The 22,319-nt window shown below is 53.8% G+C and overlaps 1 protein-coding gene across 1 annotated transcript in view; it reads right to left on the reverse strand.

The window, feature by feature from the left end:
- Positions 1-200: 200 nt before the first annotated feature.
- LOC311526882 (uncharacterized protein C16orf96) overlaps positions 201-22,319 on the reverse strand; it is a gene marked incomplete at its 5' end in the record, with an annotated part of 32,249 nt that continues 10,130 nt past the window's right edge. The window contains 14 exons of the mRNA XM_084640349.1: positions 201-3,075; positions 4,264-4,356; positions 5,021-5,120; positions 5,445-5,622; positions 5,931-6,026; positions 6,141-6,203; positions 7,311-7,429; positions 10,307-10,471; positions 11,687-11,761; positions 13,045-13,155; positions 16,606-16,691; positions 18,497-18,650; positions 19,660-19,746; positions 21,771-21,851. Of these exons, the coding sequence (XP_084496475.1) occupies positions 2,936-3,075; positions 4,264-4,356; positions 5,021-5,120; positions 5,445-5,622; positions 5,931-6,026; positions 6,141-6,203; positions 7,311-7,429; positions 10,307-10,471; positions 11,687-11,761; positions 13,045-13,155; positions 16,606-16,691; positions 18,497-18,650; positions 19,660-19,746; positions 21,771-21,851 (1,548 nt within the window). The 3' untranslated portion in view covers positions 201-2,935. The remainder of the gene's footprint in view (positions 3,076-4,263; positions 4,357-5,020; positions 5,121-5,444; positions 5,623-5,930; positions 6,027-6,140; positions 6,204-7,310; positions 7,430-10,306; positions 10,472-11,686; positions 11,762-13,044; positions 13,156-16,605; positions 16,692-18,496; positions 18,651-19,659; positions 19,747-21,770; positions 21,852-22,319) is intronic.

Genomic DNA, 22,319 nt, shown 5'->3' on the forward strand with positions numbered 1-22,319 from the left:
CTTGTCCATGTGCCAACCTCAGCCACATGCTGGGAAAGCAGAGACTATCCCCTGCTGGGCCTCGTGGAAATGGGACCTCTGCACCCCGACCCCCTGCAGTCTCGTCTCCCAAGAGCCCTCATGACAGATGGGCAATTGGCCAAAGCACCCACTAGGGTCTCTCACTGCAGAGAGAAACAAACCATTGACACGCAGCCCCATCTGTCCTGCCTGGGTCCATGGTTGATCTAGCTGCGTGGCACGGTCCTTGGGATTGCAGGCTGCCAGGGCTTCCAGCCTGGGCCCAAACCAGCCAGCATGGAGCCCAGAGCATTGGCCACAGGCAGAAGATTGCTAAGCATGTGACTAGCACTGACCGGGAGACGACAGTCTGCTTCACGGCAACTTTGATAGGTTTCATCATTTGTTTCCATTCCTCATTGGACCAACCCCAGCCCCTTGCTCTGTTGTGAAACGGATCGGGATTGTGTTGAAATGTCCAGGAAGGCGGGAGGGGGAGCCGGCTTCAAGGCCCTGCTCTGCCTGACTCAGAGCAGACTTTTTTTATCCTAGGCCACTCAGAATCAGGCAGTGCAGGGCTCCGCCAGGCCAGAGCCTGAATCACCAGGCCGCAGTGCCTGAGAGAGGCTCTGGCTGAGCCAGAAGCGACACTGGCAGTGCCCACGCTTCGCACAACAGGAGCCACTTGCCAGGCTGAATTTTACAAATGCAATTCCCACTCTGGGTAGGCCTGACGCTGACAGTGGCTGGCAGGGACGCACTACACGGCTGTCCTGCTGTCTTCTGCTCTCTGCGTTTGCTTGACAAGGACACCTGTTCCCAGAACAACGTGTGGCGTGGCTCTGTCAGAGGGAGCCCACTGTTAAATATCAATGCTTCTGCGCCTCAGCTGAGTGCTCTGGCACCTGCATTGGTGCAGGCATTGCTCCAGGACCAGCTCTCGTGGCCCAATGCACTGCCCACGGACTCTGCTCCATGATGCTCTCAGTCCTTCCCAGCTAGCTTTCCCCAAGTACCGGCACCAACACTGCAGGCCTGACTTGTGGACAAGAGCATGCCATTCTCTCAGAGGTGCAGGGCTGTGCAGATGCCTGGGAGCCAGGATCGTCTGCATTCTAATCCTACCGCTGCCACCAACTCCTCCTTTCAGTCCTGGGCAAGTCACTTCACCTCTCTCCACCTTTTCTCCCCTACCCATAATGGAGGGACAATTGGCGTACATGAGTGTGAGCAAAGGCAGAACTAGTCCCCGGTAGAAGAGACAGAGTCTAGTGATTTCAAACCACTGCAGCCAGCGAACTACCTTCCTCAGTGTGTGGGGGAATATGGCACTGGACTGACACGCTACCCCTGAGGCCACAAAACAGGGACAGCACCAATGTGCCTCACTGTTCTGCCGCCATGGCCCTCTTGTCCTTGGCCTCGCTGGCCTGGTGTGACACTGAGTACTACAAGATGGACCGAGGCCAGCACTAAGCTGCCAGGTGGGAACGGCTTTTCTCTTTTCATGCTTGGACTGGATTAGAAACTCTGACCTCGAGGCAAAGGGCTGGTCACTGATCTCACGCTGGTGTAACTCCTGTCATTTTGGGGGGTTACTCCAGATTTACACTGGTATAAACCGGGTCAGCATTGGCCCCAACAGCTCTGCAGGCATAGGCTGCAAGATGCTGCTCATGGTAAGAGGGGATGTTCCCAGCCATCCCTCATGCCCTGTGGCCCAGCACCCAGGCCTCAACAAGCATGTGATCAGTAACCTCTCACCACCTGCAGTGGGGTTCTCCCCTTGGCACCAGCATGAAACGATCCCACCCAAAGCCGCTTAAAAAAGTGAAAACTTTATGGAGTCCCTTAAGTTAGTCTGTTGTGAATGCACAGCTGCGAGGGCGGGCAGCAGCTCTGGGGTGCCTGCTTTCCAAGCCCAGCGCTGTGAGGGAAAAGGGGAGTGTGTTCGCAGGCCAAACCAAAGGGCCCCTGCTGGGTCTGGAGTGTGGACAGGCCCAGGAACAGCAATCCGATCTGGTGCTGTCTGGTGGAGGCCTGCACTTGCTGCCGTGCTCGGGCTCTTGTTCAGAACCCCAGGCCTCGGTGCCTCGCGGATCAAGGTGATCCATGCAGTGATGCACCCTGCTGGAGGTCCAGATCCTCATGTGCCAGGAGTGCTGCACTTGGTGGAGGGACCCAGTTTGTTGGAGACATATGGGGCCCTGGAGGCGACAGTAGCAGGAGCCTGCTGGTCTGGTGGTGGCAGGACAGAGGGAGGGAATTCTCCTGGGAACCCAGGTAAGGGGGAGGGAGGGAGGCTAGACGACTGTGTAAGGGCCAGAGATCTCCCCCCTGCAGACCCAGAGGAGCTCCCCTGACCTCAGTGCAACACGCCTGGGCCTGGGTGATCATTATAACGATTCAGCAGCCAAGCTAGCCCCAGGCCCCTGAGCAGGGCAGCCTTTGGGACTCATCACACGCTCCCATGGCCTGGGGATCCTGCTGGTGGGCGGTTGGCTCGGCTCTGCCCCAGGGGTCCCTCTGTGCCTCGTGGATCCTGCCTGTGACTCTGTGTTAAGGCAGAACTGGTTGGTCTGGGGGAGCGACTGGTTTATAATGAGGTGACACATTCTGTCAGGGGCAGCCCTCCCTGCCCCCCTCCTGCCCCCCGCATGGCTGCCCCCACTAGAGCTCCTGGTGGAGCTGATGGCTGGTGAGTCCCTGCTGCATGGAGCGTGCCCTGCCCAGTAAGAAACCCCCCTCGCTGGCCCGGTTGTACGGGAGACGGTGGGTCTGGCCCGCTGGCGATGCCGTCCAGGGGCCACGTGCAGCAGGAACGCCTGGGGATGGCCGTCCCGCCCAGCGACATAGCACAGTATTTACACAAGGAATGGTGGGTAAAGGAAGGGGTGGGGGCGGGGCCCATGGAATGGCCACAGCCCCTTGCGGCTCACGGGCTGGCCACGCCCCCCTCGCTCGGCAGCTGCCCCGGGGGGAGCTCGGTCTTCACCCGCACCAGGCAGGCCGGCAGCTCTTGGGCAGGCTGCGACTTGCTCCCTGCGGTCGTGGCCCTCATCCGGACAACAGAGGCTGCAACACACCGAGGGAAGAAAACACGCTTAGCCCACAGGCTGGGTGACTCAAGGTGGCCCCAGCCCCAGGGAGTCGTGGCCACCAGCTGGCAAGGGGGCAGCTTTATAGCCACCCCTGGAGTTCAAGGGGGCGAGACAGGGAAGCCTGCCCACCGCCAAGATCCCTGGCAGCCTGGGGTAAGGATTGGGGCTGGTCTGCAGGGGGTGCTGTGTGGAGGCTCCACGGATCTGCCTCCCCCCCCAGCCATGACTCTGCCCATGGGATGATGAGCTGAGTGGGCCAGAGCCCACAGGGATGTGACGGCTGTTGCGAGCTAGAGCCAGGGCCTAGTTCCTGCCCCCCTCCAGCGCTGACCTCAGTGGGGTTCCTCTGGCGGCCTTGCATGTGGCTGACACAGCCACACCACTCTCACCGCCAGGAGCTGCCTGGCACCAGGTTGGTGATGGATGGCAGATTGGTGATGGTCGTGTGACTCTGCCCTTCACTGTCTAGCCAACCCCACCCCCTGACATTGACACGGACAGCAGCCACCAGGTCCACCTAGGAGAGCCACGTCCCCAGTTGGGTCTGCCGGCCACTGGCGGAGGGCGGCTGAGCTCTGCGCTGCTCCAGGGCAGCAAGCCGGCTGCCTGGCCTAGCAGCTCACTCTCCTCTCCACCACCTGCAAGTCTCTGAAGCTCCGATCAACCCTGCATAGTTGCAGACCCGCTCCTGAATTTGCTCCAGACTGCCTCCAGACCCTGCCCCCCTTGCTTTAGTCTCCTCCCTACTGCCTCTGCTCATCCAGCATCCACCCACCCTGTGCCGCTGCACAACCCTCCCCACAATCCCCCACCCCCTTGGTGCGAGAGCCTTCTGCACTGCAGCCACTACCAGATCTCCATAGAGTGTCACGCCCCCGCGCGTGACGTCTTTCCCACTGCCCCTTGCCCATGCCCTGCTCCCTCCACCTGCATTCCCTGACTCTGCACAGCTTGTGTGGCGGCTAGTACACAATATTGTTGCGCTGTGTGACCCTGGCTGTTCCCCACGTCAGGAGCCTGCTGGATGCACTCCCCCTGCCATCACAGTCACGTATTTCACTGTGCACTCACAGAGCAGAGCTCTGGAGCCAGGAGACGCGCAACAGATGCAGGCCCTGACCAGCCCCTGGGAATGCCACCCTGCAGGGACACCAGCACTCACATGCATAGGGTGACACATAGTGGCTGCCATAGGAGGTGGCGGAGTGCGTTCTTTCCATCCCATGTTTGGAGGGTGGCCGGGGGGTCTTTGCTCCTGCAGAGAGAAGAATTGGAAGAGACCAGTTAGCGTGGCAAGAGGCTAAATCCGTGTCCAAGCAGTACGGGGAGTGCGGGGGGAGGGGGGGCCAGCCCAGCAGGGACAGCCCCAGGACAGAGCAAGACTGGGGGTGCAAGCCTACCGGGAGGAGATCTCACCCCCAAGCAGCCATCTTGCGCTCTGGCCCTGGGTGTATGGAACGGGGTGGGGCCAGGGATTCATGTGACGCCCCCACAGGAATGTCTGAGTTGCTGTCCACACGGCACTCCCCACAGCAGGCTCTGCTCATGCCTCATGGCCGCACTCAGTCGGGCTGGGCACATGGTGTATGTCCATCAGCTACCCTGCGGTGCCCAAAATGCCCAGCCCAGGCGGCTGTGGGGAACCCACTACGGCCACATAGAACATTTATACAATGGAGCTGATAGCAGCCCCCTTCATCTTTAGGGCCACCCATGCTGACTACAGAGCCCAGCATGCAATGTCCATTTTGGGCTGAGTAGCTCGAGTGCCTGGAGCTAGTCCATTGCATGCTGGGGGTGGGGTCATCTCCGCATCTCCACTCTAAAAGCGCAAGTAGCCCCAGCTGCGTTTAGCCTGTGGACTGAACCCCTCGCCCTGCCCCACACCCTCTGCCAGAGGAGCTGCCCCTCCAACCAACCTGAGAACTCCTTCTCCAGAGAGACACTCCGGTTTGCCAGCTGTGAGCTCACCCTACCCTTGTAGAGAACTCCGTTGATGCCCAGGATATCCACTTCGCTCTGCAGGGAAGAACACAATGTGCATGGAGATCTCACCTGAATGCTGCTCTCCTCACACCAGGGGCCCTGACTTCCTCCCCGCTGCTAATCTCTTCCTCTCCCCTCTGCCACCCACCTCCCTCTCACCCACAGCCACTGCCCTCCCTGCCCCCCCGTCAGATCAATCCCCTCCAGCAGGTTCTTCTGGTGGCCCCATCTCCCCATGCTGGCCCTTGGCCTGACTCTCCAGTGGAGAAGTGGCCCCAAGCCAACTGGTCTAAAGGGAAGTGCTGTGCTGAGATTAGCATGGGAGGGGAAAACACAGGGCAACACGGGCTGGCTTACGTTATCGTAGGTGAGGACTGTCGGGTCTCCGTAGGGGTACATGGTGGTAAGAGCCTTCACCTTGGACAATCGCTTGATGGGGTAGGCGGCATGTGCCTGGCATTGCCAGCACTGCTGGGAGGAGAGCTGCCCATGGCTAGTCATTTCACGCCCGTCATTGCCCTCTACAACTTGCTCCCTGGGGAAGGAGAAAGCAGCCAGTCCGCTGCAGAACCCTGACCTTGACCAGCCAAGAATCAGCCAGTCTCCCAGAGGAAAGCGGATGAGCAGGGCTCTGCATGGATCAGCCTGTGCTTGCATGTGGTGAGCCGGGCACCTGAATTAAAGGGCTGGGAAGTACACAGGCGGCATGTGAGGAGTCCCCCATGCAGGCCCGGGAACAGCCAGGTACATGGCACGTCCCTCATCAGACGCAACTACACGAGAGAAGCCTCCTGGCTGTTTTAGCCATGCTGGGGACCTGCAGCTCCCTGGGGAATTGCTCACCTTGCTCGCTGCTTGAGTGCCAGGTACTCGTAACCGTTGGCACTAGCCGGACGTGGCCGTGAGAGCAGATTTGCTTTTCGGACTGTCACCAGGTGCCTGCACAAAAGTAACGGTATGAAAAAAAGTCAAACAGTGCCCTCTAGGGGAAACATCTTGTGCTTGCCTGGCTCAGCCAGAACTGCAGGAAATGGGGCATTGCTTGATACTCACGGCCCAGTCATCATGGCCACGGGTCTGTCACAGGAAATGCACTTCACTCGTTCAAAGAGCTGCCTGAAACAGACACAGCGACTCGCCTTATGCCATGCTCATGCTAAGCTGTAGCCTACCGCAAAGCTCACAGGTGGCATTGACGGTAGCTTAGAAACACATTTCTTTTGATTTGTATTATGGTAGCACCTGGAGATCCCAAATGAGATCAGGACCTTGGACATGCACAGTGAGAGCCAGTCCCTGCCCTGAAGAACTTATACTGTACAAAGGGGAAGGAGGAACCAAAGTGGGGAAGTGACTTATTCAAGGTCCTGCAGCAGGTCAGGAACAGAGCCAAGACCAGAAGCCAGTTCACCTGAGTCCCAGCCCAGTGCTCTGTGCACTGACCAGCCTGGCTTTCTAAAGCCCACTCTATGAATCTGCCCCAGGAACTCAGGTCAGTCATTCTTGCCTTGGGCATGAGTAACAGAGGAAAGAGAACTATTAACTCCATTTTCCAAACATTCTAGGTGAGACTGAGCATTTGCAGCAGATGTCGAGGAGGCCAACCTGTGCTTAGCTTTTGACACTATGGGCCCTGTGTGTGGGGGCTGCTGGAGGGGATGTGGAGCAGCTGCTCCAGTTTCACTGAGAACCTTGCAAGCTGCCAGGTTAAATCCTGAGCTTCAGGAGAGAGCAGGACCTCCCATGACTAAGGGTTTGTGACTGACCGCGCACAAAGCCAGAGTCTATCAAACATGATACTGACAAGCCTGTTAGAATCCAGAGCATTGGTCATGGCAGGGCTGGTGAAGTCCTGCCTGTAAGCCTCTGTGTCTGCAATGCTCCTGCAGCTGCCCTTGTCTTTCAAGGGAGGTGCCCAATGAGATTACAGCTCCCAGCAGTCAATTGGGGCTCCCTCATGATGCAAGGAGTTTGGTGGCTAGCTGCAGGATGCAGCATTTCTTGCTGGGACTAGTAGTTCTCTTGGACGCATGTCTATGAGCGTGGCTGCCTTTGGCTCCATTTTACCCAGCAAAGTGCAGCCCTCGACTCTGGGCTGTCTACCCACGCAGTCCTTGGCGGGGCACAGCCCAGCTGTTCCTTTGTGATCTCTCCAAGGTAGAGCCAGAGGAAGGGCCCAATACTCTGCTCCCCTTCTCAGGACCCTGCCTCTCACCCACTCACCTTTTAAAGCCAGCGGCACTATCAGCATCAAAGCGGGGGCCCTCACTCAAATACTTCTTAATGAACTTCCACACTTCCTCCAGCTGCTTCCGCAGAGGGTCCAGGGCCATGTGGTCCAACTGCATAGGGATGGGGGAGAGAGAAGCCAGGTGACCAAGAAAGGAGCCCTGCCAGCAGCAGCAGGCATCTCTGTCAGTCTGCACTTTACTCCCCCTGTAATGGAATGCTAAACTGTATTATACTGTTCAGCCATTAGATGGCACTGTCTGTAAAAGACCTTGTTTAAGCTAACCTCAGTCATACCTGGCAGAGCACTGAAGGATCTCATAGTGAACACATCTGATGTGCATCTCTCTGAGAAGTAAGCTCTGTAGTCAGTCCGTATCTGATACAGAAGCTTGACGTGCTAGTAGCAGCCCTGCAACCTATCATGTACAAGAAGTACATGACATGGTGTCAGAAGTAAGCTAGTGCCAGAGGGGAACAAACAGAAGGAACAAAGCAACAAAGGTTGCAGGAGTTTGTCCACATGCCACTCTTCAATGCCCTAGAGAACTTCAGCTTTGACAAACCTTCACAGTGGACAGACTGGAAGCAGTATTTTGCAAGATTTCAAATCACTACAAAGCTCCACCAGTTAACTGGAGATACACAGTTATCATCTTTAATTTATACTATGGAGAAGCAGGCAAAGCATATCTTTAAATCCTTTCAGTTTACTGAAGACAGGCACAAAGATGACTAGGAAAGGGTTCTGGCTATGTTTGATGCATACTTTATACCTCAGAGAAATGTGGTTTATGAAAGAGCATGTTTTCACCAGAGAATTCATCAACCATGGGAAAACGTTGAATTTTTTATAAGAGTTCTGCATGCATTAACTGAAAACTGGGATTGCAGAACATGAAAATATCAGAGACAGGTTCTTTATTGGATTAACAGATAAAATCTTTCATAGCAGCTACAGTTGAAGACAGATTTAACCCTAGCTACAGCTATACAGATGACAAAGCAGTCTGAACTAGTCAAACAGCAGAATCAAAAGACAGGAGCAACTTGAAAAACCTGAAACTAGCTTAGAAGCTATAAACACACAGTTGATTGTTAAAAGTCATTATCATGAAACCCCTGGGACAAGGAGATGGAAATCCCAGGCTAAGAGAGTCAAATTCCAGCCTCCGTACACACAGTGTAGAAAAAGCCATATCCCAAGAAATGATGCATGTCCAGCCAGAGGCTCACAGTGTAATACATGCACAAAATATGGACACTTTGCAGCTGTTTGCTGCACAAAAGCAGTCAAAGAGTTGACTCAAGGGCCATGGCTTCTGGGATCTATCACTTGTGATGATACAGAATCTGCCTGGAGCGTGAAACTGAATATTCATGGCAAGACTATTGGCTTTAAAATTGACTCAGGAGCTGACAGTCATCTCAGAAGGGATTTGCAATCACCTTGAACCCCTTCCAGAGCTGAAGTCACCTGACACTACTCTGTCTAGCCCCGGAGGTGTTGTGAACTGCAAGGGCCAGTTCACCACAGAAACAACTTACAGAAGCCGTGCATTCAGAATGTATGTGATCAAAGGACCACAGACCAATAGCCTTCTCAGTTGCAGTGTGGCACCCTTGATGGGCCCAGTGAGAAAGGCGGAAGAACTTGGAATATTTTGTGATATTGGACTTTTGAAAGGAGCTCCAATATAAATCACCTGAAGAGACAATGCTAAACCCTACGACAGGCAGGCTTCCTATCTCATTACTTCATAAAGTAGAAACTGAGTTATAGAGAATGGAGCGGATTGGCACATCGAGAAAATGTCTGAACCAACAGCATGGTGTGCCCCGCTGGTACTGGGTACAAAGAAAAATGGAAAGATACGAATCTGTGTGGATCTGAAAAGACTGAATGAAGCAGTTGTCAGAGAAAAATATATCCTCCCAACATGGGATGACTTCCTCCCCCCCCCCCCCCCGAAGTGAAAGGAGCTACAATATTCTCCAAACTGGATGTCTCAAGTGGACTCTAGCAAATTCCTTTAGCCAAAGAAAGTGCTAAACTGAGTACATTTATCACACCCTTTGGGGAATTTTGCATATGAAGTTTCCCTTTTGGGATTGCTAGTGCACCCGAATGTTTTCACAGAAGGACAGCAGAACTGTTGAACATACATGGAGCTGTAGTTTCCATGGACAGTATTTTGATATGTGGGTCTTCAATGGAAGGACACGACAAAACCCTCAGCTAAGTCCTGAGCCTAATCAGTCAGTCCGGACTGAAGGTGAACAAGGAAAAGTGCAATTTCTGCCTACCCCAAATCAGGGTTTTGGGACAGACAATAAGCAAAGATGGAATCAGTCCCTTCCGGCTGCTGGCAGGGCAGATAAGCCCATCAGAGCACAGTGCAGCCAGCAGTGATTAGAGAATGGAGCCCAGGCCTGTGCCCTTTCCTCTCCATCCCTGTGTCAGCTGAATGGATCCCTCAGTGAAGCATCAGCACAAGACTCAGAAGCAGGGGCAGCATGCTCCCTCTGTGGGGAGACCCCTGCCACATCAGTGCCCTGGGGCCAGGGCAGTAGAGCTCAAAGCAGCCCTGAGGTAGAAGGGAGTATGTGGGCCAGATCCTGCTACCATTGGGAGTGACTGCATTTACCTGGGAGGAACAGAACCAGGCCTGGCCTACATGCTCCCTTGATCCCCTGCCCCTCACACAGAGGGGGGCTGGTCAGCCTGTCTCCAAGCAGCATTCTTTTTACCCAGGGAGCTGGCTGCAGGGAAGGGGGGCACTAGGGAGAGTGATCCTGGTCTCACACCAGTTTCACTCCAGCAGAATCTGGAGTCTTTCCATTTACACGGTGTGAAAGGAAGATCAGGCTGATGGTGCTTTACTCCCTATTCAACTGCTGCTTGTACCCCAGGCCCCTGCACCCACTTGCTCTGGAGTGTAGTGATTTCATGCGCTGACCATTCCCTCCCTCCCCGGTGAAGCTGCTACCTTGGAGTCCACGTCACTGAACAGCTTCTCCAGCGCCTTCTGCCAATCGTTGTCCTGCAGGGACATCTTCTGCAGCAGATCCTGCATCATCTCGTTCAGCTGAGTAGTGGCGCTTTGCAGCTCCCCATGGTTCACCATGGCCTCCAGCGCACTCTTGTCTGCTTTCTAGTGAAGAAGCAGCATTTTAAAGGGCTGGTCCCATCCTAAGTGGCTGTGATGCAGGGACTCAGACCTGGTGGGGTTTGGGATTCCACTGCCCCTGCCACATGGCTGCAGCCTACAAAGAAGATACCCTGCAAGCTAGGACTTTCCCTCAGTGCAAGGGGTGGGGGCTGCAATTCGGCAGCAGAGGTTGCTGAGCTCTGTGTAGGCTGCATGTGCAGCATCGCTAAGGACAGAGTTGCGTTTAGCATGTGGGCAAAGGCATTGTAAGGGGTGTGAGCTGAGGAACTGAAAGGAAGCAGTTTCTGGAGGAATTCTGCCACAATTTAAGGCTGGTCCAGGTTCCTCAGGCCTCAGGGGCCCAGACCGGTGGTGAGGAGGCAGGATTTATGTAATGGGAGACCTGGATTTGGTACCAACTGCAGGATCCCATCTCTCTTGCCCCAGTTCTACCAGGTGCTGCACAATCCCTGCACGGTGCTGAGAGCTCCCATCCCATCATGGAGAGGATGGGACTTCCCAGGAGACAGGCAGTGGTGGCAGGGCAAGGCTAGGGTTGAGAGGGTGAAAAGAGGGGCAGATCCCTGGGGCTCAGTCAGAGATGGGTGGTGACCCTGACCCAGGCAAGAAACAGAAAGGGTTAAATGCCTAGCACTAAGGCCCTGGTCCTAAAGCAACAGAGATACCTATCCTCCTCCTCCTTCCTAGGTGACTAGGCTACACTTCAAAGGACCCAGCTCCATTCACAGCAGGAGAGAGAGAGAGAATTAGAGATACTGAGAAATTCATCTCAGCCATAGCAGAGGGAACGCCTTCTGCTCTGAGATCAGGTGGTCGCAGCACCCCCTCAGAGCCTGCAAGGAGAGCAGCACCCGGGGCTAACTGAGATCCCCAGGGAAAGGCTGGGCCACTCTATGCACCATGGTCAGAATTTAAGGTCCAGGCACCGGGCTTGCAGCTGCCAGGATTTATTCCCTTTGCTGGATCCTTTTCTGTTCTCTTTCCTAAGCTCCAGGACCTGCCCACATGTGGTGGGATAAGTGCTAGACTGGTGCCCTGCAAGTTCAAGAGCACCATCGGGAGAAATGTGTTCTGTGCCTGGGCCATTTGTGCAGTGAGCGCCGAGCTTGACCCTGTACTGCAAAGCCAAACACATTATGGGGGAGGAGGGAATAAGCCCTTAGCCCTGAGATCGGTGCCATGGGTGTCTCCACTCACCACATTCATCTCCTGCTCCAGCACGGCTTTGTCTGCTTTATTCAGGTCCAGCTGCTGAACCATCATCCGCAGGTTCTGTGGGCAGGCAAAACACACTGTTGTAGTCAAGCATTTCCTAGATGTTAAGGCCAGAAGGGGCCAGTATGATCCCCTAGTCTGTATAACCCAGGGCAGAGAACCTCACCTTCCTGCGTCCAGCCCAGGAACTAGGGGCTGAGTGAGAGCAGCTGTTTTACAAAGATGTGTCCAATCATGATTTAAAAGCTTCAAGGGATGGAGAATTCACCAGGTCCCTGGGCAAGTTGTGTCAATAGTAATTCCCTCATTTAAAAAAAGGCTGAATTTGTCTAGCTTTGGCTTCAAGACACTGGGTCTCTCTCACTCTACCTGTGCCTGCTGGATTAGATCAGAAACCCTCCTCCCCATGTCAACCCTTGGAGACCATGATCAAGTCACTCTTTAACCTTCTCTTTGTTAAGATAAGCAGACTGCGCTTCTTTAGTCTGTCACTGCCTGAAGCTCTGCCTCATTCTTCTCCTGCCGTGTCAAGCTGCCTGTGTGTCAGTCCTGGGCAGGGACAGTCAGCACAGAACTTCAGGGCCAACCAAGCCACAGGGTGGTGGCAGATGCTAGGGTCACAAATCATCCCACGGTCTGTGGCCATGAGTGGCAAGAATTGGGCCATGTCACTTCCCCACCCATCTGGGCACCTTGTGCCCCATCTACCCCCTGGCCCAGCGGGGTTTGTGGCGTTCCCACCAGGCGCAATGACAAGGAGCACAGCCTGAGCTGCGTCTGCACTGCCGTTTTTCTCACCGCACGACCACGCGTCAGCCATGTTTGTGCTGCAGCCCCACCAAGCTGCCTAACTGTGTTTTTCCAAGTGCCTTCTGGAAATCCGGGCAGCTCTCCCTTCATGCCTGGTGCACACAGCACATGTGGCATCCCACGAGTCATGAAGGGCCCAAGGGAAAACCTCATACAAACTATTTAACCCCTCCCCCCGCTGATCCCTAGGAGGTCCCAAAGCAGCCAGAGGCCAGTTTCCTGAGGAAAAGCCCCTGGGATTAGGGACCCAGAATTTTCCCTGGTTAGTGCCAGATTGTTGCTGGCTCTAGCATGCGTGTGTGAGGAGAAAGGCACAAGAAGCCTTCCCCCCTTGCTTCCCCCACACGGGGGGCAGGCCAAAGGCTGTCCCTGCTGGTGCCCTGGTGGGCGCCGGCCTCCCCAATGGTGGTGCAGGAGGTGCTACACCCAGCAAGGCTGGTCAGGCACACACAAGGGGCCCTGCGCCCTGCTGCCTTCCCCTGACCCCTCCCTGGGGGGTGCCTGGAAGGTTGCGGTGGGTTTGCTCTTACCTGGAAATCCCCCATGCTGCTCAGCAGCCTCTCCGAGGCTTTCTGCAGCTTCTCGTACTGCTCCTTCAGCTTCTGCACCTGGGCCTGCAAATCCCTCTGAAACTCACTCCCCTGCAGAAAGCAAGGCACAGCGCCGTCTCAGACACCCAGCACAGCGATCGCCGCCTCACGCCCTCTAGAGCTAAGGCTGCCAAGCGGTTTCCCTCCAACGCCCGGCTTTCAGATGCTCTAGCATCAGTCATTCCCCAAACGCCCAGATGGGTCAAATGTGAACATGAAGCTTTGCAAAGACAAGACCTTGCTGGGGGCTAGTGGTTGGATTTCATAGAGTAAAGCTGAGACACAGGGTGGATGGGACCCTTTAGGAGGGAATTGGTCCAGCCCACCATTAACAGCCTTTCAAATGGGGCCTGGTAGAGGGCAGCTAGTCTCTATAAAGAGCCAGAGAGGAACAAGAAAGTGTGCAGATGGGAATAGGTACATCCCTTTTCGCAGATGACTGCTCTACGGACTAAGCACAAAAGATGTAAAGTAACCATAGAAAGACAAATGAAAAACTCCAGAGCATTTCCAAGTGGGGAAATGATTCAGGATTGAAATTCTCACGTGCAAAAACCAGGGGAATGCTTTTAACCAGGAAGAAAATTTGGGAAGAACGGGACTTATTTTTTTATGGTGAAAAAATTCAGATAGTTCAAAAATTGATGTTCCTTGGACTAGTGTTTGATAATAAATTAACTTGGAAAAGTCCCATAGATAATATCATACAGAAGTGTAAAAGTTGGATGAACTTACTTAAAAGGGTAGCTGGAAGCCAATGGAATACAGATAAGATACTGATGATGATATAGAGAGCTTTATGGATGCCAGTTTTCGACTACAGATGCCAAGCTTTTGATTCAGCCTCAAAAACAATTCTTAGAAATTTTGAACAGCTCAGGCTCAAGCTCTGCTTGGCATGTGGTGTAATGATAACCCCACTAGAGTATGCGCTGCCAATAGCCACTGGAGAAACACCTATAAATCTAAGGATGAAACTATTAGATCTAACCTTTTGGACAAAGGTAAAAGGAATCATGAAAATAAAAGTACAGATTTATGAGGATTGCTGGGAGCTTAGTAGACAAAATAATATGGAATCCCACAGACTTCCTCATATTATCAGGGACAAAAAACGGGTAAAGGTGACATGTACAAAAGACAAATTGAAAGAATGAAAATTTTTTAGTCATAGGAAGTCCAATTATAGCTGGACAATCATTCCCCCGTTTGTGGATTTGGAATTGTATGAAAAAGAAAAAATGAGGGAAGAAAAAAACCAAACATTTTACGACCAATGACATTTCTGCATTTACGTATGGAAAATGAGGACAGCTTTGCCAAGTCTATACAGACAGATCAAAATATGACAACGTGGGTACAGTGGGAACAGTCTTCTGTGTTCCTAGTCTTGGAACCCAGATATCTAAAAGGCTATCGAATAATATGCCATTTTGACAGCTGAACTAATGGGGTAATGTTGGCACTAACTTGAATTAGAGCTGAGCGACTGGCTACAGTTGTAATTTTATCCGATTCCTTGTCAGGCATAATGACAATCAGAACAGGAACTTCAGAAAGCTGAAATGACTAATCAGTGAAGTAACGTTCCTAACTCCAGAAATAATGCGCGCTACCTGTAAAGCCCGGAAAATCTGAGGATATCCACTTTATATCTGCGGATAGCTGCAGACCACGTTTGCGGATCGGATCTGGATAAAAATTTTGTATCTGCGCAGGGCTCTAGCTCTCTGTGTAACAATGGCATGGATTCTGGTGCACATGGGAATACCAGGAAATGAGATGGATGACACAGGTATTACCAGCAGGAGAGTGGGGTGGGGGGAGAGAAAACCTTTTGTAGTGATAATCACCCATTTTTTCACGGTTTGTGTGTATAAAAACGTCTTCTGTACTTTCCACAGTATTCATCCGATGAAGTGAGCTGTAGCTCGTGAAAGCTTATGCTCAAATAAATTGGTTAGTCTCTAAAGTGCCACAAGTACTCCTTTTCTTAAAGCAACAAAGCATTCTCTAAAAAACAAGGAGGTGGATATTAAAATACCCTTATGTAGACAAGAGTGCAGTTATGAAGGTGCTCACAAAGGAATGGCGAGACTTATGGACTAAAGAAACAAAAAGATGAAGGTTCTAACATGTAGGCTCAAAAATCAAAGCGAATACTACAGTAGAACCTCAGAGTTACGAACGCCTCGGGAACGGACGCTGTTCGTAAGTCTGAACAAAACATTACGGTGGTTCTTTCAAAAGATTAAAACTGAACATTGACTTAATACAGCTTTGAAACTTTACTATGCAGAAGAAAAATGCTGCTCCCCCCCCCCCTTTTTTTTTTAGTAGTTTAGTTTAACACAGTACTGTGCTGTCTTTGCTTCTTTTTTTTGGTCTCTGCCGCTGCCTGATTGCGTATTTCCGGTTCCAAATGAGGGGTGTGGTTGGCTCTGGCGTTCGTAACTCTGAAGTTCTACGCAGTCATGGCAGAAAAAGTGGAGTAGTCATTTTTAGAGGGTTAACATGTCTTTGTGCCTTAAATAATAAGTTAAACGTATTAAAAAGACAGAAAGACGGGCTGTGTAATGTTGCAAAACCAAAGAAATTGTTGACTGTGTTCGCCGGTATTGTGGGTAATTGTCTATGGAAAGTAAGTTTCTTATTAAGTTGGCTTGGAATCAAAGGAACTAGCGAGACTGTCAGGAAAATGGAATAGTGCAACAAAAGCCCTACTGTGGTTTCTCAAGGATACTAGACTCAGTGCAAAGGTATAAAAAAAAAAATACCCTGGCAAAAAAAGAATGACGAAAGTGGCGGTCCTAGACTTGTATGGCTGCTGCATCAAAACCAAACAAAAGACAAAAAGAAACAGGGAGAGGAAGCTGTGACAGAGGCGTCAGAAAGCAGGAGGCGCCTGCAGGAGACCCTTGACCGGGGTGAAAGGTTTGGGCCTGGAAGCCGGCTGACGAAGGCTGAGGGCCAGGGAGAGCTGACTCCACCCAGAGTGGTCAGCCAAGGCAAGGAAGAGCTGCCCAGAGCAGACCCCGGGGGAAAAGCAGGAGAAGAAAAGCCCCCAGGCCTGAGTTTTGTTTTGAGTTTTGTGTCAATAAACTGGCCCCAGTGGAAGGGCATTACTGGGTAAAAAACCTGTGTGAAGTTTAATACAGAGCCCTGAAGAGGGGAAACTGAGGGAGCTGCATAGCCATCCCGGGCCACAAGTGGGTGCACAGGAGGCAGCAACCCTGTAACATGGGAGCATTAGCATATCACACCCTGTGCCCATGCAATAGAGAACGCCCTTACACGGGGCCCTTGGCATGCATGCACATTTAGGCAAGGGAACACAACTACCATTGCAATCACCCCATTTCTGCATCTATGCCCCATTCTGCTTCAGGTCCCTCCCCACTCTGATTGTAGCCATTGCAAGAGACCATGAGAGAAATAAGATGTGCTCTGAGCTACAGCGCTATCTTGGGACAAACACGTACAGCCCTGGACCCAGATCACCTTGTCTTCTTTGCTTTGTAGGCTGCTTATTTCGTTTTTCATTCTCTCCAGATCTGCGGCTACGTCATCTGCGATCCCAAGTTTGGCTGGAACCAAATGAAAGACACCAAAGCTGTGTCTGCACGGAGAGCTCCAGGGAATTCCCCCACCACTGTCACCTTACAGGCGCAGCTCCATCCCTGCCAGCAATGGTCTTGTAGTCCAGCTGCCAGTGGTTCTACCCCTGGCTCACCCAGTGCTGCTCTGGGCACATCCAGGGATGAAGATGCTGGAGCTCTGTCTACACTAGTGCTCCCAATATTGCCAGTCCCAGGTGAGCTGCACCAGTGTGCTAGAGCTGAGGTGAGAGAATGCCCCCCCCAATTATAGCGTGTACATGGTTCTTCATAGGGGCAGGGTCCTGAATGGCTCAAGCAGTAAAGGAACCATGGAAGGAAGGTTCGCTTGAACTACAGAGAAGCCTTTGGGGGCTACTCAGATCTGGATTCATAGTGGGAGCCCATCTTTAAAGCTAATTCAAGATCAGGCAATGCCTCACAGAGCTACTGGAGATAAGTCACCGTCTGTGGGATAAAGGGTGATGGGGATGGATGGGGTGAGCCCCAGAGGACATGGCAGCTCAGGCTGCATTCCCAGCTCTGCTGTAGGTACTAGTGAGGCCATCAGTGGTAGCTGGAGGAACTTCTCAATGCTTTAGCACTTTGTCCTCCTGCCCTCGGACTTCCCTCTAAGAGCCCCCATCCAGGGCAGGGTGTTCCTGCCGAGAGCAGCCTCACTGCAAGAACAATGCTTCCCTGGCAAGTCAGCTCTAGGGAAGGTCGTCAAGCGCAACTCAGCTCTGAAGACAGACTGTAGACTTGGTGTAGGGGTCTCCCGCTAGGTTTGCCAACTTTCTAATTTCTGAAAACTGGACCCCCCCCCAGCCCGCCTCTTCCCATGAGGCCTCACCGCCTGCCCCCTTCTTTCCCAAGGCCCTGCTCCTCCTCTTCCCCCAAGGCCCCGCCATCCCATCCCTGCTCCGCCTCTTCCCTAGAGGCCACACCCCCACTCACTCCTCTTCCCCCCACTCCCTCATCCCTCTTCCTCGTAGCTCGATCCTCTCCACCCGCTTCCTCCCTAGCTGGGCTCCCTGGGTCCCAGGGCTGGGATGGGAGCTGCAGCCTGACATGGTACCTGCTGCCTGCCTACCCATGAGATGCAGGTAGGAGGTGGCCCTGGCTGAGCAGGGGCTGGTGTGGGTTGATGACCCAGCACTCCACCCCCCACCTCCCCCCGCCGCCCATGGTAACCAGACTTTTGGTGTCCTGTTAGATGTATTGACCGGACATGCTGGTTGAAAACGGGACATCTGGCAAGCCTAGCTCCCGCACTTACTGCATCTCTGAGTCCAGACCCGACCTCCTCACTTTTCAGGAGGCAAGATGCTTTTCCCAACTCCCAGCCCTACGAGCTCCCTGGGGCTGGGCTCCCTCTGCTTCCAACATCACCAGTAGGAAGAAAGATGCTGCATTCTGAACAATACCCAGGCCCCAAGCCGGGATAGTCCCCTGCTCCGCCTCTCTGAGAGTTGGCTTCCCCTCCCCCAGAACTGGTCTGGGCCCTGCAGGGACAAATCCCAGTTCCCCTCCTGTGGAGCTGGGCTGGGCCCTGCCAGATAGACACCCCCCCTGCCCCGGGTCCCCTCTCCTGGAGCCGGGCTGGACTCTGCAGGACTGGCAGGCTGTCCAGTCTCACTTGTGTCCCTCCAGGCAGTGGCTCTGACTGCCCAGTAGGAAGGAGCTGGTTGCACCCAGTCAGGTCTGGGCCCTTGCTGCCCTCTAAGGCCCCGGATTTCTCCTGGAAGACAGGCCCAACCCAGAGATGGGAGCGAAGCTGGATGCTGGGGCCTCACCTAGGTGATCCACTTGCTGCTTGAGCTCACTCTCCAGCAGGCTGATGCGGATTCCCAAGGCTTCATGCTTCTCCGGCAGTTGGCACAGCTTGCCAAGGGCCTCCCTGACCATGTCCCGTTTTGAGTCGAGGCTGGGCACTGGGTCTGAGGGGCTCTGAAAGAAAACACCCCCGCGCTGATTTTATGGCAGGTTGGTTCCTGCAGACAGCTCAGAAAGGGGTGCTGATCAGATCTGGGGTGGGGGGATGCAGGGGACTGGCTGGGGCAGTTGGGTCATGTTTGCAGATTCCAAGTTCTCGCTATTGGAGGAACAAAACAGCAACCAGTGTCCAGCAACCTCCTTCTGCCTTTGAGAACTGTGCCCACACTGGAGTTATTCACCTGGTCTCCCCAAACCATAGGGGTCGGCTAATACAGACACTGATCCCACTCATCCCTTTACAGCATCAATCATGACACCACCCTGCATTACGGAGCTCAGATCAGCCAGGTATCTGGGCTAACCTTGTTGGTGTGAGGGCTCAGGAGTGTCTTGAGTGAGGATGCAGGCTGGTGCTGGTTGCTGCATGCCAGGGTGCAGGGTTGTGGCTGCTAGAGGTCCCCCATAGATTTCAGAGGCCCAGTAGCATAGGGAGTAGAGCGACTGGCTGGGGATTATAACCAACCCTTGCAATAATCCCCTGGGGGCATTACTGGATGTGCTGAGGAGTGGTCATCAAGGGGTGAGCTGATCCCAGCAGAGGGCATAGACTGCTGGGTTACAGGGTGAGTGTGTGTGATGGCAGAAGAGTTTACTGTGACCTAGCACACCCTGAGAGTCCAGAGGCTTCAACTTTGCAGCATTCTCTTCCCGCTCTGAGAGAGACATCAACCCTCTTGTGCCCTGGATTGGAGCTAATCAGTGATGAGACCCACATGATCTTGATCTCAGCATGAATCAGTACAGTAGCCCTGCCTCACCCTGCAGGCTCTTAAAATCTGATCAAATGGTGAACAATAACCCACAGCAAATCCAGAGGGAGCTGGCTTGCCCCATTCAAAGCGTCGTGATGGACACAGAAACACAATTCTCATTGCTCCCAAAATGCTTCCGCTCAATTCTCTCTCGAGTGAGCCCTCAGTTCGGGATAAGGTCCACCAGGCAGGTGGGAATCTGCACCTACCTTGTCAGCGAGCAAATCAAAGAGAGAGCTCCACTGCACTATGTCCACCTGCTCGGGGAAAGAACTCAGCTGTGCCTGCATCTTGTCCTGCATTCAGAGGAAGAGAAAAGGAGCTGGACATCAGAGGGGAATGGCCTTGCACTTTATATCAGAGCGAGGGATGGGCAATCTGGGACAGGGCGTGCAGGAACAAACCCAATCCTGCCCCCTGCCAGACCCAAACCTCTCAGCAGATTCAGCAATGGCATCATCCCCACAGTATCTTTCCCTTGCACATGGCCATGGAGTTCAGGTTCCACTTGGGACTGGAAGTGCAGAAGTACCATGATAGAGCCTGTCTGCCGGGGATCTCATTAGGCAGCCTGCTCCCAGGAGATTGTCAGCTCCATTTTGCAAGTTTAAGCGGTTTGGAGAGAGGACTGGCCCTAGGAACCAGTGGTCTTGTAAGGTGCCTGAGGGTGGTCCATTGGGGGCAGGGAGAGGCCAAGGTGCATGTCACTGCTCAGGGATGCGGTTGGAGGATCAGAGAGGAGTGGGAGGGGAACCTGAGACCCTTTCACGGTATGTGTAGGGGTCATTACTGCTTGGAAGCACAAGCAGGGGTCACACCAGAGAGGCATGCTGGGACATAGCACCCACACAGCAGGGCGCACCCTTAGCCTGCTCTAGGGCTAGCCTCCGTTGCATAGTTCTCCAAGCACTCCCCCAGCCGGCACCTCCTCAACCGGCAGGCCGATCGCCCACCACCCGCTGCCATGCATGGGGCTGTGCAGGGAACAATGCTGTGCTGAATGCAACTGCCCTCCCCCGAGCCCCAGGCAAAGCGAGAGTTGATCTGAGCTGCTAAATTCTGAGCAGAATGTGAGGCCCAGAAGAGGCGTTTGTGGCTCCCGGGCCATGGACTGAGTACGGCTGCTACAGCCTGTGAGCAGCAGGGGACGTTACTGCAGATGATCAGCGGCCAGGGCCCCAGGCCAAAGCCGTTCTCAGGAGCAGAGGGTGGAGTGAGGACAGGATACACTCTGCACACTCACCCACTGAGTGTGAAGGCAGCAGGAGCCTCCGTCACCCTTCCTGTGGGCACCCTACTTACAGCTACCTGCACTGGAGAGGCTGGGTGCACCAATACTGCAAGCAGCCCTCCTCTCGGGCTGCACCTGCCGTGCCTCGGAGCACAGCAGCAGCGGGGCCCAGGCCAGTGCTCGCAGGTCCAAACACCTTGAAGACAAGTCAGTTCCCCCACTGCCAGTGGGCGGTGTGAAGCAGCAGCATGAATGTTGACCAGGCAGCCTTTGGTATGGAGGCCTGGCTGTGCTGCCAGCTGCTCACCCGCACAGAGCCCGGCTTCCCATCCAACGAGCGCAGAGGTAACATGGCTACTGAGTTGGCGACATCTACGCGTCTGGACTGACCAGGCGTAAAGACTTCCCCATGGGACTGTGTATATTATACACTGCACCTAGCTTGCTCTTTAGTTGAGCTGTTTGTTACAGATGCTATCACAAATACAGCCACTCGCCTGGTTAGGGAATGGAGATGGATTCCACCAGGGGAGGTGAACTTGTTGGTCTAGATTGTCCACTGGCATAAATCATCCTCGTTCCACCAGAGTCAGTGGAACCCTTATACACCAGCTAAGGATCTGGCCCATTGTTTCTAAAGATTGCTTTGGATTGACTTTGCAGCCCTGGGTTGTTTGTGAGCTGCTCCCTTGCGCTGGGCACGGATAGTGCTGTGGGACTGGTCACCTGCACCACATGGTGTGGAATTCAGCGGCGTAATTAACCCTTCAGAAAGGCCACGCTCTGGTGTCTATGCAAAGGGCACTAAAAGTGCGGCATCACTAAGCCCTGTGCTCTGCAAGGCTGAGCGGAGTGGCCAGGGGAGTTGGGCAGCTCGCACTCTGCACAAGGCTGTGAAAAGCTTATCTCCCGAGGTTCCCAAACGAAGGGGCCAATGCCCACGGTAAGGCTGAAGCAGGCTCCACTGCACCTTCGCTGGCTGTGGCAGCCCTGCCTGGCTCCTCCTGGCTACGCTCTCTGAGTGTGTGAGCCTTCTCCAAAGCCCTTTGCCAGCAGGTTCTCTCTGACTCCCAGAATCTCCCCACTCACCAGCCTGTCCAGGATGGCTTGGATGAGCTGCCTTTCCTGATCCAGCTGCGTGAGCCACTCTCTCATTTCATCCATGCCGACCTGTTAAACAAACCACATCGGTGGAGGAGGGATAGCTCAATGGTTTGAGCATGGGCCTGCTAAACCCAGGGTTGTGAGTTCAATCCTTGAGGGGGCCATTTAGGGATCTGGGGCAAAAATTGGGGTTTCAAAGCAGGGGGTTGGACTAGATGACCTCCTGAGGTCCCTTCCAATGCTGATATTCTATGGCGCGATGTGCAGAGGGAATGAGTGGCCAGCGGCGTCCTGCCAGCTCCGCACTCCAGCCTGTGCCCTGGCTCTGGAGTGGCAAGGGAATACCTGACTAACTGCACATGAGCCTCGTGCCCGGGGCTAGCTGAGGCTCACTGATCTCTGGTTACACACAGTGTGAGAGGGCTGGAAAAGGGCTGCACTGGGGCTGAGCCAGGCAGGGAGCCCAGTCTTGGCCTCTTCACATTAACAGCTCAGCTCCTCTGACGGAGAGGCAGTTTTCTCTAAGACTCAGCG

This window comes from Lepidochelys olivacea (assembly GCF_965140295.1).
Source record: "Lepidochelys olivacea isolate rLepOli2 genome assembly, chromosome: 10".
NCBI classification, from domain to species: domain Eukaryota; kingdom Metazoa; phylum Chordata; order Testudines; family Cheloniidae; genus Lepidochelys; species Lepidochelys olivacea.